Source organism: Lepidochelys olivacea, assembly GCF_965140295.1.
Source record: "Lepidochelys olivacea isolate rLepOli2 genome assembly, chromosome: 20".
Lineage (NCBI taxonomy): Eukaryota > Metazoa > Chordata > Testudines > Cheloniidae > Lepidochelys > Lepidochelys olivacea.
The window spans coordinates 1,667,829-1,684,411 of record NC_140430.1 but is presented as its reverse complement, the minus strand read 5'-3'; the positions used below and the strand labels follow the sequence as shown (position 1 = coordinate 1,684,411).

Genomic DNA, 16,583 nt, shown 5'->3' with positions numbered 1-16,583 from the left:
CAAAGGCTCCCGTGCCAGCGCGTGCGTGGGGGCGCGAGGCCGGGCCCTGAACAGCACCAAGGCGGGCAGAGGGGCCCCAGGGGGCAGGGGATTACCCCGGCGGGGGGGGCAGGGGAAAGCGGCACCCGGCGGGCAGAGCTGACAAGGGGGCGGGCTCCCACCGCAGGGGGCGCTGTGGGTCTGCCGCGTCCGGAGCCATGTGCCGGGGGCAGGGCGCCCCCCTGGGCCGTGCAGGGGTATTGCACCGACACCGCTGGGCGGGGGGGCGCTCACCAGCCCCCCCCCCCGGGACCCATCTGTGCACGCTGCGGGGCCTCGGGGGGCGAGGCGCTCCTGGCCCCCATGCTCCGCGTAGGGCGGGGGCGCAGCCCCAAAGCGCCCCCCCCCAGCTCCAAGGTGGGGGGGGGAGCAGCGCTCAGAGCTCGGCCCACGTGCTCGCCACCAGCCGGCCCGGGCAGGGCAGGGTTAACCCGCGCGGAGGGATCCCGGCGAGCGTGCGCTGCGGTTCCGTACCGTCACAGCCCCACTTCCTCGCTGCCGAGGGCTGCGTGAGCGTGTCCCTCCGCCCGGGCCCAACACAAAAAATAGAGCCTCGCCCCCCCCTCACCCCCCGCGAAGGGGGCCGGTGTGGAGCGCCCCCCCCAGCCCCGAGCCCGCCCCCCCGCCCGCGCGGGGTCGCCCCCGGGGCAGCGGCAGGGGCCGGACCCCGCGCGGGATCCCCCCTCCCCTGGCCGGGGGGGGGGGCCCAGCAGGACTACTTTCCTCTCCGAAAATGGCGGCCTCGGCGGGCACTTTCCGCTCCGCTCCCTGAAGCCCGGGCGGCGGCGGCGGGGGCGTCAGCGGGGGGGGGGGCGCCCGCCTTGCCCCCTTTGAGCCCCCCCTCTCTCTGCAGGAGCCGGGGGGGCCGGCCACGAGAGGGGGGGAGGGCACTTCACCCCCCCCCACACTCCCCCCCCCAGTCCTGCCCCCCTGCTGCCGCCCCGGGCCGGCGCGGGGGGTCGGCGGCTGCTGCGTGTCCGCTTCCGGGGCGGTTACAATGTAGCCAGGCCCGCGGCGGGCGCTCGCTTCCCCCGGGGCGAGAAACTTCCCGGCCCCCCCCGCGCCGCCGCCTCCCCCCCCCGGGCCGGGCTCGGTCCGCCCCCCCCCCCCCGACAGCCCCCCCCCCCCGGAGGGAGCGGCCAGGCCCGGCTCCGTCGGATGCGGATCAAAGGCGACGCCGGAGCAGCTCCCTTTGTGTCTGCCCCGGGATCCGGCGCCCCGCTCGCGCGGGCTGGGGGGCGCCCGAGGGGGCCGCGGCCGTGCAGCCCCCCCCCCAGCCAGGGCCGAGGAGGGCTGGGCCCTTGCCCCCCCCCACTCCCCGCGGTGTGACCCCGGATTTGGAGCTAGCCGCGTTTCCACACCACCGAATTCCGCTGCGGGTGACGCTTTATTTTTTTTTTGGGGGGGGGGAAGGAAAATCAGACCCCCCCTTTTTTGGGGGGGTGTTTTAATTATTTCGTGGACAATGTTCTCCGCGGCCGCCCGCCGGCGGCTGGCGCTGGGTGCGGGTTTCTGGACGGCCTTGTAACGCGGTAAGTGGGACCCCCTTGGCCTGGCGCCCCCTCTCCCCGGGGCGCGGGGGGGGGCCGGGGCTGGGGCTGGGGCCGGGGCCGGGGCGGGGGGGGGCGGAGAGGAAGCGAGCGGAGTAAACTGGAAATAGCTTCTGCTCCTAGGCCTCTGCGCCGCGCCGGGAGCGGTTCGAGCGCCGCCCCCCCGCGGGGCGCAGCCCCCCCTGCGGCTTCCGGAGGAGTTGGGGGGCAGGCGGGGAGGGCGGTGTGGGGTTCCGTGGCTCACCCCCCACCCAGGGCCCTGATTAAGTTGGGGATCCCTTTGCACAGCGGTGGATCTTGGCGGAGGAGCCTGGGGGGGAAAAGGGGGGAGATTGGGGTGTGGTGAGGGTAGGAGGGGGGTGAGGGGGCATGGGGGGGTGAGTTTGTTTTTTGCAGGGGGGCCTGGGGGGTGCTTTTTGTTATGTACAATTCCTGATCATAGGCCTAGCTTGAGCTTTCTCTCCATGGGGCAGGGCCTGTCTGTATCACCCCCAAATTCTGCTGCATTTGGAGCCTGTGAAGAGGGGCTGACCCCTGGCCTGAAGGGGGGTGCAGGGGGGTATTTGGTGTGTGGGGGGGCTAACTCTGCTCACTCCCTTCCCCTTCCCTCCTGCCTTTCCGAGGCTGTTGGCTGTGTTCTCCCTACTGCTTCCTGTAAACATACTGGGGGTGAGGGAACGGGGCTCCCCCCCTCCAGCTGCTCCCCCCTAAATTCCTCACACTGCCCCTTTACTAGGAAGTGTACGCTGCGGGGTGGTTCCCCCAGAAACAGAGCGACCCTCAGTGCGGCCTAGCGGCCTTCAGCTATCCTGGGCTGAGTGTAATCTCCAGCGGATTAGCAGGGAGCCCTAGGAGATTTACTCAAACAGAAAGTGGTGGGATTTGGGGGGGGCGGGGGAGAGCTCTTGCTTATTTTTTCCCCCTTTCCCAGGCAGAAATGTGGCTTTCCAGGCTTTTGTTCCCCAGCAGCGTCTCTGATCCCTGAGCTTCAGGGGAACAGAACCAGCAGCCCTGGGTAGGCAGTTCCCACCCCTCCCCCATCACCGGCATCAAACCCCGAAGACCATGGGGCCCAGATTCTGCGCCTCTCCCCCCAGTTAAATCCGGCTCCTGTCTGAGCTTCCCTGGTGTGGTGGAATCGTGAATGAGAGTGTGTGTGAGTGGGGAGACGGGGGCGGGGGGGACCCTCTTCCCCAGCAAATCCACAAACACTTTCTCTGTCTCTGCTCTCAGGACAGGCTGGGCTGCACCTGTTGCGCTCCCTGTCTGTGCTGGCGGTCTAGCTGTTCCCCGTGGGTGCCACCTCCAGCCTCCTGCGGCCTCGCCTGTCACATGGGGAAGAGAGGATAGCGGGGTGGGGGTTGGGCGGGCAGGGCACGCAGCGGGAGTAATGCTGGATCTGCCCCCCTATAAACAGACACAACAGCCAGGAGTCCCAAGGGCTGCGGTGTCAGGGCTGGAGCTGGGCCGTGCGTTCTGCTTAATAAGGCCAGGCTTGCTCAGATTTAATGAGATGAATTCACTGCACATTTCACCTCCAGAGGCCGGGGCCGGGCAATCCCCCGGACCTGCCCACTCAATCAATCAATATAAAAAGACACCATGTGTGGCTTAAATTAATACCAGGTTAAAACTGCAGCAGACCAGGTTCTGATCTGCATCCCGCTAGTGGAAAGCGGGAGCAGCTCTGCTGGCATTGTTACTCCGCGTTTACGCCGGCAGAGCAGGGGTCGGAGGGCAGGGATCTTGTGTCGGGTCTGGTCAGGCTGCAGTGTTTTGTGTCCCTGCTGTCACAAGCCACCTACAGCCTGTTATTGGGTCTGTCTTTACCAACACCCTGTTCTTGTGGGCAGGCTCCTCATGCCTCTGTTTTGCTGACCAGATGCCCAGGCCCTTGCTCCAACCACTTGGCAGCACTCCCCCCGAGCTGCCACCAGTACACAGGAGTCCTGGCTCCATCCAGGGCCTTCACCCTGTGTGGCTGTGTGGCTATGCATCTCCCAGGGGCCATTTTTCTGTGTTGTGAGGGGCCTTTTTAGGGTGAGGTGTTGCAGGGCCTAATTAAAAACAAAACACAGGAAACCCCCCTTGGGGTGAGGCCCAGTGATGCAATGAAATTACAGCCCCCGGCCTATGGAGCGTGCACTAGAATGCTACCCCTGTGGGAGAAGGACCCTGGGGGGGGCGGGTGGTGCTCTGAGGGGGTCACAGGAAATCCGCCCCTGACACAATCCCTTGAAAACATTTCAGTTTTGGTGCCAGCTCGGAGCTGCCCAAATTGCCTCTTAATCTAGAACTTTGTTGCTGTGGCAAGTCCTGCTGCTCGGGAATGGAACCTGTCTCTGGGAATCTGGAGGGTTTGGGTTTTTGGCTAGTAGGCCCTTCAGTGTAGGGTTGTCTATATGGCCCTCCTTCCGCAATTGGCTCCATGCGGGCTGAGCCCTTGCCCCCCTGCCGAGCCGCTGTGGATGCTGGGATCTGCCCACAGGGATCTGCCTGTAGGATCGGGGCCCAAGGTGTTTGTCTGCACTGATTTTGCTCGCTGAGACCTCGAGGTCTTTTGCATCTGACAGAGAAACGGCCGGTGATGGTTCGGTCCGTTTTCTCCCCTCCCCCCATGGCGCCAAGAGGTCTCGTTCTCAGCCCCGGTTTTCTGGGAAGGTCCACACCAGCGAGAGGTTGGTGATGCTGGCAGGGGTGTACCCGGGCCCTGCCAGTCTGGAGTACAGCTCCCTCGTCCTTGTCCCACCTCTGGTGCCATCAGTTCCATCCCACCTGGCGTTTTCTCCAGTGACTCTCTTTTAGGGCACCTCAAAGCAACTGGTGAATGCCTGGCTTGGCCCTGGGGGGCTGAGTGCTCCTTGGGTCCTGCTGGGGTCAGTGGGGAGCGGAGGTGGCTTGGCAGATCGCCGGGTCATGCCCTATCTACCCACTTTCTGCAGTGAGGAGGAGACTGAGGTGCTGAGAAGTGACTGGTCCAAGGTCACAAAGGGAGTCAAAACAGAATCCAGGTGTTCCAGCTCCCAGCCCCCCTGATCCAGCCACAAGACCCCTCCCAGAGCCGGGGAGAGAACCCAGGAGTCCTGGCTCCCAGCCCACCCATCTCTAACCCACCAGACCCCGTTCCCCTCCCAGAACCAGGGAGAGACCCCAGACAAATCTCCTACTCTGAACACTAGACCATACTGCTTCCCACAAGACACAGACGTGGCAGCTGGAGCGTGCTAACGTGGGAGCTGCTGTCTCTGGGTGGGTGGGTGGGTGGGTGGGGGGAGCCCTCCAGCCCCATACTTTGACCTAGTTCTCATCCTCTTCCACCATCATGGGTGGCGATGCCCAGCGTGGGTTGGGTAAAGCTGCGCTTGGCTTGCCAGGAGTCCGGGGGCAAAGGCCATGTGGGGGTCAGAGGGCTCGTGGCCCACTCCACCTGCAGGTGCCCCTCCCAAGAGCGCTGGGCTGGGGAGGTTTCACAGAGCATCCCTCAGGGTCGTGAGAGGGGCGGCTCCAGCAGATTGGAGCAATCTAGCCCAGTGCCCCATCTCTGACTGTGCCTGGGCCAGCTGCTCCAGGGCCAGGGACAAGAAGACCTGTCTGGGCCATGGGGTGGGTGATGTCTCCCCCCATCCCCTGGAGCTCCCAGGTGATCTGTCCATGCAGCCAGCACCAGCTGAGGGCTCAGTGGATCTCAGAAGCTAAGCATGGTCAGGGCTGATCACTGCCCAGACGAGAGACCAGTGCAGAGCAGCTTGACATGTTTTTGGGGGCGTGCTCTTCCCCTTCTGCCATTGTGCCCGGGGGACCTTGCCCCAGGAAGCTCTGTCTTCAGGCCAACACTTCAACCCTGGCTGCTCGCAGGGAACAATCCCCTTTCAATTTTACAAGAGTCTGTGCGCCCGGAGCAAGGTCAAACAAACGCTGCCCTCTGATCTGACGAGCTCATTAGTGACTGTGCCGGGGAGAGCAGCATCAGCCTGCGACACTGATGGGGAAACTGAGGCACGGAGTGGTGGAAGCTTGTCCAAGATTCTACAGTGGCAAGGGGTGGAGCCCAGGAGCCCTGAGCATGTCCCCACACCCTGGGCTTTGGGCTTCACCCAGCGGTTGCGTGCTGGGTAAGGTGGCATCGCCTGGTGCCCCCAGCTGCTTCTCAGCAATGCCTGGCCCCCTGAACCCATGAGGCGGCTGGGGGTGCCCACTCTTGCAGGCTGTGCTGGGAAGGAAGCTGGCTGCTACCACCTGCGGTGGCTCTAATTGAGGTCTGTCCATACAGATGCCACCGGCCTCGCCTGCAAACACCCTGCCCCAGATAATCTGCGCCGACCCCTTCCTGTTCCTGGGCCCACGTCCGTGGCAAACTGGCAGAACTACATCTCCCACCATGCACCTGGGTGCAGGCCGCAGCTGGCCCGGTTCAGTTTGTCCTTGGGTAGCATTGTAGGAGAAGCGGGCAGCTGGGGTTGTGGGAGCAGGCAGGGGGTTCCGAGTGTGGGAGGCCTGTCCGGTTGGAACGAGGTTCCTGTGAAATGTGTGCTTGGAGCAAAGCATGCTGGGATCCCCCCCGCCCCCCAGTTTGTCTAGTCCTGCTTACTTTAGCACAAGCCAGACCTCCCCAGAACAGACCCTCCGTAGGGCGCACGCTGGTCGTTCTTGTGGTGCTGGCAGGGGGCCTGTCTGATCGCCCTGGTGACGGAGTCCTGCCTCCAGTTGCCCCGCCAGCCTGGCCCTGCAGAGCCCCCACTGGGGTGGGAGAGGAGCTTGCTCTCCATGGCCCGACTGCTGATGCGCGGGGTCGGTTCTGATGGGGGGTGGGTGTTATGTGATGAGCCCAGTGGGCACCATGAGTTTGCCAGGGCTCAGTACACATACGGGCGTCTCTCTGGGCCTTGTCTGGCGCTGACGATGCCCCAGCGGGGGTGGGGACAGCCCCGCTGGCTCTTGGCAGGCGAGTGAAGGGGTTGGGGCCATGTTTGTGGCTGGGAAGCCTGTCAAGTCTCTGCCCTGGCTGTGCTCCCTCTAGCTAAGCAGAGAACTGCAGACTCCAGGCTTGTGGGGTGGCACTGCCCCAGGCAGGCCTTGGGGTTTGCAGGTGGTTGTGAGCTGACCCCTGTGGGGTGGGAGCAGGGAGGGGGCTTGGCTAGAGGTTCCTGGCCTGCTGGAGGCTGTGGGGCTGGTTTCTGTGACGTGGGCCCTTTCCTGCAGGGAGCTGGGCTGAGACCTACCCCACTCGAGCGGCTGTCCGGTGGGAGCGATGCCTGCGGCTGCTCTTCAGGGCTGGGGCAAGTGGCTCTATCTCACGGCGCAGGGTCTGTGCCAGCAGCCGAGGGTCTGGCGTGCCAATGGGAGGGGGGCTGGGGTTAGGTCAGAGCTGGGGGCAAACGAAGGGCACGGTGGGTGAGGCCCCGGCCGGTGTTAATGAGCTGACATGTCCCCTCCTCCCTGGCTGCAGGTCTCTCAGGGAGGGACGGCAGGAGACGGGATGGATGATCGGAAACCGCCCAGCCAGGCCAAAGACTGTGAGGTGCCAGGTGAGTCCGGGGCATGGGGGTGGAGCCAGATGGGGCCTTGCTGGGGGCACCCATTGCAGCTCCCTACAGGAGCCGCCTGGCCTGGAGGCTGTTGGCTGCCTCAAGCCATTGCCAAGGGCTGCAGTGTGGCATGGCACAGGAGTACGGCCCATGCCTGGCCAGACGGAGTCACACCCCTCTGGGGTGTTGAGTTTCGGGGCCACACGTCCCCCCCTCCATCCCACAGAAACAGCCAAATTGGCTGCATTTTACCTGGAGTTTTGGGGCATTGTTACATGGGAATTGCCAGCTCCGATGTGGCTCCGGCTTACCTGAAACTCCTTCCCCTAAAGAGTGGGGTCGAAAGGTTAGAGCTGGGTGGGCTGGGAGCCAGGACTTCTGGGTTCTATCCCCAGCTGTCTTGTTTGATCTTGGGCCAGTGCCTCAGTTTCCCCATCAGAGCAATGGGTCTGAAACTGGCCCAGTGCAGTAACCAGGGGGCAGCGGTGAGCTGTGGGCGAAGGGCCTGGAGGGGGCCGATGGATGAATGATCCACGACGTGTAGGGGATGTGGCTGGTGAAGCAGGTGTCTCACTAGGCATTATACAGTCCTGTTAGGGGCCCCGTGGTGCATCCCGGGCAGCTGCCGTGGCTGAAGGGGGGACGACAGGCAGCCGCCTGGTGCAGAGTCCTATGGGGTGCGGTTACAGGGATCCCCCAGTGGAATGGCCTCTGCTGGGTGAGGGGGATGCACTCGGTGCCCTGAAAACAGAAGGGCCACGCTGAGCCATGGCCCAGTTTGTGGCAGGAGTTGTGCCGGTGGGGGTGGGGAATCTGTGTCCCGGGGGTTGGGCACCTCCACTGCTGGGATCCTGATGGGGCAGCTCCCCTGTTGCAGCCGACGGGGGCGCGTCTTCAGAAGAGCGGGGTGGCGCGGAAGGAGACCCCCTGAAGCCGCCGGAAGGGGCCCCCGCTGCCCCGGAACCGGAAGCCAAGGAGCCTCCCCAGGCCTGTGGGTGAGTGCTGTGGGGTGGGACACCTGCAACGCTGAGAGCCAGGAGTTGGGTGCTGTGATATAGGGCAGGGAGCAGACGAGGGGAGTGGGTCCGCCCCACTCAAGTGATGCCCCCGAGGGGCCCAGCCCGGCGCTCAGGCCCCCGATCCCCTGTCTTGTAGGGAAGCCAAATGGAGCTGCCTGGTTGGTGCTGGGACCCAAAAGCCCAGGGGATGCTCTCTGCCCCCCAGGCGCGGGAAGGAGGGTGCAGGGGGACAGTGGAGGGGTTGGGAGGGGAGGTGACTGGGGGGGAGGGGAACGTGCTTCTGGGAGCCCCCCCGCCCTGCCCCCACTGACTCTGCTCTGGTCCCTGCCCCCAGTGCCCTGCCCAGGCGCTGCGCCCTCTGCAACTGCGGCGGGTGGAGCTTGCACGGGCAGCGGGAGCTCCAGCGCTTCGAGCCAGCGCCTGACTGGAACCAGCGTCTCTCCGAGCTGCCGGACAGCAGGGGCCCTGGCGAGCCTCGAGCCCCTGGGGACGCCCTGTCCCTGATCGGCTTCGCGGAGGGGGTGTCGCCAGGAGAGCTCTTCGAGCCAACGGGTGAGCAGCGCGGGGCGAGCGTCTTCAGCAGGCCGCGCAGAAGGGTGGCCCTGCTACCCCCCCCCCCAGCCCTAGGCTGCCTCCTGCCTCCGGCCCCCCTGCTCTGCTGGTGCCCCTGCTACCCCCCCCCCAGCCCTAGGCTGCCTCCTGCCCCCCCAGCTCTGCTGGTGCCCCTGCTACCCCTGCCCCCCCAGCCCTAGGCTGCCTCCTGCCCCCCCAGCTCTGCTGGTGCCCCTGCTACCCCCCCCCCCCAGCCCTAGGCTGCCTCCTGCCCCCCCAGCTCTGCTGGTGCCCCTGCCGCCCCCCCCAGCCCTTGGCTGCCTCCTGCCCCCCAGCTCTGCTGGTGCCCCTGCTACCCCTGCCCCCCCAGCCCTAGGCTGCCTCCTGCCCCCCCCAGCTCTGCTGGTGCCCCTGCTACCCCCCCCCAGCCCTAGGCTGCCTCCTGCCCCCCCAGCTCTGCTGGTGCCCCTGCTACCCCCCCCCCAGCCCTAGGCTGCCTCCTGTCCCCCCAGCTCTGCTGGTGCCCCTGCCGCCCCCCCCAGCCCTAGGCTGCCTCCTGCCCCCCCAGCTCTGCTGGTGCCCCTGCTACCCCTGCCCCCCCAGCCCTAGGCTGCCTCCTGCCCCCCCAGCTCTGCTGGTGCCCCTGCCGCCCCCCCCCCCAGCCCTAGGCTGCCTCCTGCCCCCCCAGCTCTGCTGGTGCCCCTGCTACCCCCCCCCCCAGCCCTAGGCTGCCTCCTGCCCCCCCAGCTCTGCTGGTGCCCCTGCTACCCCCCCCCAGCCCTAGGCTGCCTCCTGCCCCCCCAGCTCTGCTGGTGCCCCTGCTACCCCACCCCCCAGCCTTAGGCTGCCTCCTGCCCCCCCAGCTCTGCTGGTGCCCCTGCTACCCCCCCCCAGCCCTAGGCTGCCCGTCCCCAGCTCCGCCGGTGCCCCCAGCACTGGGCTGTCCGCCCCCAGCCCTAGGCTCTCTCACCCCCTCGTTCTGCCCATGCTCCCCCGGCCCAGGGACACAAGTGCAAAGGCTGCTGTGGACCTCGGGCATCTCCTTCCTTTTCAGGTGCTTTGTCCGACCTGTGGGGCCCCTGAGATGGCTCGGGGGAGGGCTCCCCACCCGCTGGGCAGAGTTCTGGAGAAGGAGAGCCGGGGGGGGGGGCTCCTACCCTGACCCTGTCCTCCCATTAACCCCTTGCCTCCCCTCGCAGGGCACTGCTGGGCCCACCACTGGTGTGCGGCCTGGTCGGTGGGGGTGCAGCTGCAGGCCGGAGCCGGGCTGAGCGACGTGGGCAAAGCTGTTTTCTCAGGGATCTCGCAGGTGAGGGGAAGGGGGTGAGCAAATGGGAGGGAGAGGGAGGGCCTGCAGGCCCCCTGGCATTGGGGCGGCTGTGGTCGGGTAGGCGACCCCTTGGGCTGCGCTGCTGTGGGATGTCTGCCTAAGCCGACTCGACCCAGTGCCTCCCCTGGGAGGGGAGACCTCTGAGGAAGGTCTGGGGCTCGAAGCAGGGGGTGGGGGACATTCCCCCCTGCCAGCCCTGGGGTCCCGGTGCTGCCACGGGCACCGCCCTCCAGAAGAGGTGTTCAAGCGAGGCCCTGCCCCTGGGGCTCTTGGCACAAACCCTGGCCTCCTGGACAAACACCCAAGGGGTGTTTGCATTCACCTCCCTGATTTCCCACTCACAGGCTGCGCCTGGCTACGGGCTTCTCCTTCACTTCCTGTCCTAAACTGCCAGGCTGTGAATCAGCTGCCCTGCTCCCCTTGGGGGGGGTGTCTGCGTATCTGTGCTGAGTGAGACCTCCCTGTGCGAGCAGCTGCCATGCCCCACCCCGGGGTGGCTGCATCCCAGTCCCAGCTGAGGGATCCTTGCCTCATGTTGCTTCGTAGCTGTTAAGCAGGTGCTGCACCCCACCCCGGGGCTGCGTATGGGGGCTGGGGGCTCTCGGGGATCGCCCCGGAGGAGCCGAGCCGCGACAGCGTCCGTCCAGCCGCATCTCTAACCCGCGCTGGGGTCCCTGCTGCTTTCAGAAATGTGAACACTGTCGGAGGATGGGTGCTACCATTCAGTGCCACTCAGAGGGGTGTCCGCGGCAGTACCACTTCCCGTGCGCGGCGGCCAGCGGCGCCTTCCAGTCCATGAAAACCCTCCAGCTCCTGTGCCCGGAGCACGTGGCCGAGGCGGTGCAGATGGGTAGGTGCAGCCAGGGCCCCTGGGCAGCGGGTGCTGCGGGACGTGAAGAAGGGCACGGACAGGGGCTGCTTGGGCACACCTCTGCCGCTTGGTTGGTGGAGTTTTGGAGGGGCTAGGGACTCCTGGGAACCTTAAGGGGCTAGGGGGAGCAGGGTCTAGTGGTAAGAGCAGGGGCTGGGGGCCAGGACTCAGGTAGGGGAATGGGGTCTAGTGGTAAGAGCGGGGGCTGGGGGCCAGGACTCAGGCAGGGGAATGGGGTCTAGTGGTTAGAGCAGGGGCTGGGGGCCACTACTCAGGTAGGGGAATGGGGTCTACTGGTTAGAGTGCGTGGGAAGGGGCTGGGAGCCAGGACTCCTGGGTTCTCTTCCTGGACCTGTCACTGCTGTGATGGTGGAGCTGGGGGGTCCAAGTGGATGTTGGTGAGGTGCTGTGAGATCCTTGGGGCGGGGGCTGAGGATGCTGCTGGCCGGGGGTGCCCTAGGGGGTGGGCAGAGCACGCGCAGGGGTTGGGGGCAGAGGCTGTGGGACAGGGCTTTGAGGTGGGGGGAAGAGGCTGGGCATCGGGCAGTGTGGGTGCAGGAGGGCTCGTTTCCCTGACTCCCTGCTCCCCACACCCAGAGGACTCGCGATGCATGGTGTGCGACGGGCCGGGGGACCTGCGCGACCTGCTCTTCTGCACCAGCTGCGGCCTGCACTACCATGGCACCTGCCTGGACATCCCCGTCACGCCACACAAACGCTCTGGCTGGCAGTGCCCCGAGTGCAAAGTCTGCCAAACGTGCAGGTAGGTGGCAAAACCCTGGGCATGGGCACTGTGTGAACCGCACCAGCCTTCCTGGTCTGGGGAGTGGGGGCTGGGAGCCAGGACTCCTGGGTTCTATCTCCAGCTCTGGGAGGGGAGTGGGTTAGAGTGGCGGGGGAGCTGGGAGTCCGGACTCCTGGGTTCTGTCCTGAGCGGCGCTCCTCTCTGTGGGGAGGCCGGGGCGGTGGCGCTTGGTCCATGAGGGGCCTGGGGCTTGTCTGAGGGCAGCGTCTTCCCTGCAGACAGCCTGGCGCGGACTCCATGATGCTGGTGTGCGAGGCCTGTGATAAGGGCTACCACACGTTCTGCCTGAAGCCGGCCATTGAGAGCCTTCCCACGGACTCCTGGAAGTGCAAGGTGGGCTCCACACCTACATCGCCTGCAGGGAGCGCCCCAGGGAGGCCGGGCCCGGCCGACTGCCAGGGCGGCATCTGCTCTGGGGCCCTGGCAGCTCGTCCCACGGAGCAAGCCCTGCTTTGCTTCACCTGATGCCAGCACCCCCAGCTGGAGTCCCCAGTGGGAAGGACAGGGACCCCAGGCTTTCCCAGGCCCACAGCCCCCATAACCCAAGGGGAAGAGATCTCTGCACAGCACCAACTCTGAGCCAGCCAGTTCCCACCTCCAGCCCTGGGGCCAGGTCAGAGCTGGGGCCACCCACAGGGGAAATGCCCCATTCCCCCCTCCACTGAGCCAGCCAGTCCTCTCTCCTGGGGCCAGATCAGAGCCAGCGTTCCTAGAGGGGGAAGGCCCCATGCCCCATTCTCTGGCCCCTGTGCCAGCCAGCCCCGCTGACTGTCTGTCTCCCTGCAGAACTGCCGGGTGTGCTCCGACTGTGGGTCGCGGCCGGCAGCGCTCGACCCCGGGTGCCACTGGTATGAGAGCTACTCGGTGTGTGAAGGATGCCAGCGGCACCGGAGCGCGGCAGGAGGCACCGATGCCGCCCGGTGCTGCCAGAGCTGCCAGAAGTGAGTCGCAAAGGGGTCCCCCCTGGCACCTGCATGGGGGTCCCTGCCGGGGGGGCAGGAGGGTCTGGGCCTGGCCGTGCCAGATAGCGCTCTCCCTCCCGTTATAAGCTGCTGAGCCCAGTGCTGCGGGTACCGGGGGAGGGGCCGTGGGCACCACCGGGTGGGTGTTCGGGGGTCCAGGGTGTGTTGGGGCCAGGGGAGAGGGCAGGATCCCTCCTCCTCCAGCACCTCTGGCCGGCCGGATGGGTCAGGGGCTCTCAGACACTCCTCACGTGGCTCATCCCCCCCCAGGCCCTTGCCCCCGGATAGCAGTGATGCGGCAGGGGGTTCTGCCTGCCCGGCGTGTCAAGGGCAGCAGAAACACCCGCAGCTGGATGGGGCCGTGCCCCAGGAAGAGATGCCCTCGGGGTGTGAAGCCAAACCACTAGGTGAGCGCATGCCCTGCCCCACGCCGGCCCCACAGCATTGGGGATGCCCTGGCCCCAGCGTGGGCCTGTGAGAATTACCCCTTGGTGCCAGGAGTTTCCACCTGCCTCCTCACCACTGGCTGGGAGGAAGGATCCCTCTGGTGAGAGACAACAGTCCTGACGTCTATTCCCAGCTCCAACGCTGACCTGCTGCGTGACTTTGAGCCAGTCCCTCCACCCCATGCCTCAGTTTCTCCCCCTCTTTAAGCCAGCGGTCGTATTTGCCTCTGTCTGGGTGGCCCTGCCGAGAGGCTGGAGCTTGGGAGAGCCCAGGGAACGTGGACAGGTTGGGTGTTGTGTTGAGTGTCCCCAGGCTGGGCCCCCGTCCCCGGGGCGAGCCCAGGCAGAGCCCAGTGGCCCTGTGCTGCCTGCTAGGTGGCGCTGCTTGGCCTCTGGTTGCTGGGCGCTGCTGCTGACCCAGGGGGGTGGGTGAGGCAGGGGCTCGGGGGCTCCCCCTCCAACCCCCCCAACCAGCCATCCTGTCCCCCAGGTCCCGCTCCGGAGCCGGAGGAGGCGCCAGGCCCGGCAGCACCTGCTAAGGACGAGGCGACGGAGCCGACACCCCCCGAGATGGCCCCTGAACCGCCAGCCCTGCCCCCGGCCCCTCCAGGTGAGGGGGTGCCCCACGAACACCCCTGGGGGCGGGTCTGCCAGCTCTGCCCTCGTCTGTGGGGAGGGGGAATGCGGGCCGAGGCCGCCCCAGAGCATTCTGGGAGTCGGGCCCTTTGCTTGGAAGGCTCCGAACTGCCCAATGAAGTGAGGCGCCTTTAACCCTCCGGGTGCTGGGGGCGGAGTGTTCTGCGCCCCCGTGAGAGTGACTGTCCCCCTTGATTCTCTCCCCAGACCCCGCTGTTGCTGCATCGCCCGCCCGCTCCGAGGAGCCGCCACCGGATGCCAAAGAGGAACCGGCCCCCAAGCAGCCAGCGGGACCCCCTGCCATCACCGCGGCCCCGCTGGAGCCTGCAGGCAGCCCCCAGCCCCCCATGGACAAGGAGCCTGCCTCCCCACCCCGGACAGACACACCCCCCACAGTCCCTCTGCCAGGCTCCCCTGCTCCCCAGCTGGGCCCCCCACAGCCCAGGGAAACGATGGAGTGTGGGGAGGAGGAGGGGATGGACACAGCAGGGGGCGAGGCGGGGTCCCTGGCCAGCCCCGCCGGGGATGGTGCCCAGTCCACCCCAGCTGTGGCCCTGGGGCCGTTCCCAGGCTTGGCACAGCAGGAAGAGGAGGAGGGAGCCGCTGGGCCAGAGCAGGCGGGGGCCGGGGGGAGGTGCTCTCCCCCACTGAGTGAGGACGGGCTAGAGGAGAGCCGGGGTGGGGGGGACCCTGAGTCCAGCCAGACCCCGGTCAGCTTCACCAGCGAGCCTAAGGGGTCCCCCATGCTGCTGGAGCCTGAGGAGCTGGGCCCGGCCACCCCGATGGAGGTGTATGGGACGGGCGGGAAGCTGCTGGAGCGTGGGGAAGAGGGGGGCCCCGAGCCCCCCGTCCTGCGGCCCCGTCCCACCCTCATCAAGTCGGACATCGTCAACGAGATCTCCAACCTGAGCCAGGGCGACACCAGAAGCAGCTTTCCTGGCTCGGAGCCCCTGCTGGGCTCTCCGGACCCTGAGGGCGGGGGCTCTCTCTCCATGGAGCTGGGCATGACCTCCACCGACATCAGCCTGCAGAAGGACGACGCCGGCTCCCTGCCCCACTGCACCGACTCGCTGGCTGAGACGGACGACTCGCTGCTCTTTGAGCCCGGCACTGGGGCCAAGGGCGAGGGGGAGAAGGGGCGTCGGCGCAGCTCCCCGGGGCGCTCCCGCGTCAAGCAGGTAACGGGGGGACCGGGGCACGGGCAGGTAAGGGGGGACATGTGGGCACAGGGTGTGGCAGGGGCACCAGGATGGGGGGCTTTCTCACTGTCCCTGCTGGGATCGGGCCTGGCTCTGGGCACCCCTTCACCACATGCTCCCTCCAGCCCCCCGTTGTGCGCCACCCCACCCTGGTCTGACACCCCACTGCCAAGCTGTGGGGCAGGGAGGGGAGCACTGTCTCCATCCCGAGTCAGGCTGGCCCCTGCACCCCACCCTTCCGCTGTCAGCGCCATCCCCCGCTGGCCGTTTTGCTGGGGTGCAGGGTGGGGGACAAGTGGGAATGGGGCAGCCCCCATGGGTCCCGCGTGCCCCCCCCCACGTGAGTCCCAGGGGCTGTGCCATCTCCTGGTGCCCCCTGGAGCGGGCGGGGGGCCATGCCAGCTGGAGCAGGTCCCTGGCTCTGGGAAGCCTGGGTGTTGCTGTAACCCCCCCTCCCCTTGGCCCTAGGGTCGCAGCAGCAGCTTCCCAGGGAGGAGGCGGCCCCGAGGCGGGACCCAGGGGGGCCGGGGCCGGGGCCGAGCTCGGCTGAAGTCGACCACCTCGTCCATTGAGACCCTCGCGGTAAGGCTGGGCTGGGGAGGTGGTTCTGCATCCCTGCGTTGCCCCCCCGGCCCTCGGAAGTGGCTGCTGTGGAGCCCTTCGCTCCCCAGGGTGGGATCTGTGGGGGGCCCAGGCCACTCCCGATGTCTGGAGCATTGTGCTTGGCGAGTGACCCCTAGGAGCGTTGTGCTGGTGGGCTCTGATTCCCCCTCCCCGTGTCTTAAACCAGAGCTGGTAGCCTCTCCATCGGGCAGTCGGTGGGATTGGTTGGGTGTGCGGGGGCTGGCTCAGATCCCAGGCCGGGAAGACTGGCTGGCTGGGGGGGACATGCCTACAGGGGGCTCTGGGTCTGATGAGATCCAGGGTAGGAGTGGGGACAGGGCCTTTCCCCTCGTGGGCTGTGGGGGGCTGCAGCGCAGGTTTCGGCACATTGTGCTGTTCTGCTCATTCTCCCCCAGTGTCTAAGCCAGGCCCCACTCCAGCCTTGCAGGGGGAACCTGGTGCTTCCGTCTCCGGCTCAGCTGGCCGGATTGGCCCTGACCGGCGCCCTTGGGGTGCCTGGCTCGGTCCGGGGGTGGGTCCGTGCCTGCTCCAGCGGTGACGTGTTCTCACCCTGTCTCGCCTGCTCCCCAGCTGGCGGATATCGACAGCTCCCCCAGCAAGGAGGATGACGAGGAGGAGGACGACACCATGCAGAACACTGTGGTGCTTTTCTCCAACACGGACAAGTTCGTTCTCATGCAGGTAGGGGAGCAGATGGGCCCCCCGGGGAAGGAGGGGGTTCCGGGGAGGGGAGGAGCCAGGTTCCGGGGGGAGGAGCCGGGTCCCGGGTTCGGCCGGGGGGCTCTGTGTGTGTCTGCCCAGCCCCCCGACGTCTGTCTCTCCCCGGCAGGACATGTGCGTGGTGTGCGGCAGCTTCGGGCGCGGGGCGGAGGGGCACCTCCTGGCCTGCTCCCAGTGCTCCCAGTGCTACCATCCCTACTGCGTCAACAGCAAGGTAAGGTGGCGTGGGAGGAGCTGGATCCCCCAAGCCCTAGTCTGGCCCTTGTGCACCTTTGGGAGCAGCTCTCCTCCCGTCAGCTGCCATT

The 16,583-nt window shown here is 66.9% G+C and overlaps 1 protein-coding gene across 5 annotated transcripts in view; it reads left to right on the top strand.

Moving 5' to 3' along the window:
* The first annotated feature begins 1,227 nt into the window (after positions 1 to 1,227).
* The window catches only part of KMT2D (lysine methyltransferase 2D), a 48,369-nt gene continuing 33,013 nt past the window's right edge, over positions 1,228 to 16,583 (top strand). For all 5 annotated transcript variants that reach the window (XM_084610255.1, XM_084610253.1, XM_084610254.1 and 2 more), the window contains exons 1-15: positions 1,228 to 1,571; positions 7,036 to 7,114; positions 7,992 to 8,109; positions 8,468 to 8,685; positions 9,885 to 9,994; positions 10,703 to 10,865; positions 11,484 to 11,649; positions 11,910 to 12,024; positions 12,478 to 12,632; positions 12,924 to 13,060; positions 13,590 to 13,709; positions 13,943 to 14,913; positions 15,403 to 15,516; positions 16,129 to 16,239; positions 16,388 to 16,492. In XM_084610255.1, the coding sequence (XP_084466381.1) occupies positions 7,066 to 7,114; positions 7,992 to 8,109; positions 8,468 to 8,685; positions 9,885 to 9,994; positions 10,703 to 10,865; positions 11,484 to 11,649; positions 11,910 to 12,024; positions 12,478 to 12,632; positions 12,924 to 13,060; positions 13,590 to 13,709; positions 13,943 to 14,913; positions 15,403 to 15,516; positions 16,129 to 16,239; positions 16,388 to 16,492 (2,652 nt within the window). In that variant the 5' untranslated portion in view covers positions 1,228 to 1,571; positions 7,036 to 7,065. The remainder of the gene's footprint in view (positions 1,572 to 7,035; positions 7,115 to 7,991; positions 8,110 to 8,467; positions 8,686 to 9,884; positions 9,995 to 10,702; positions 10,866 to 11,483; positions 11,650 to 11,909; positions 12,025 to 12,477; positions 12,633 to 12,923; positions 13,061 to 13,589; positions 13,710 to 13,942; positions 14,914 to 15,402; positions 15,517 to 16,128; positions 16,240 to 16,387; positions 16,493 to 16,583) is intronic.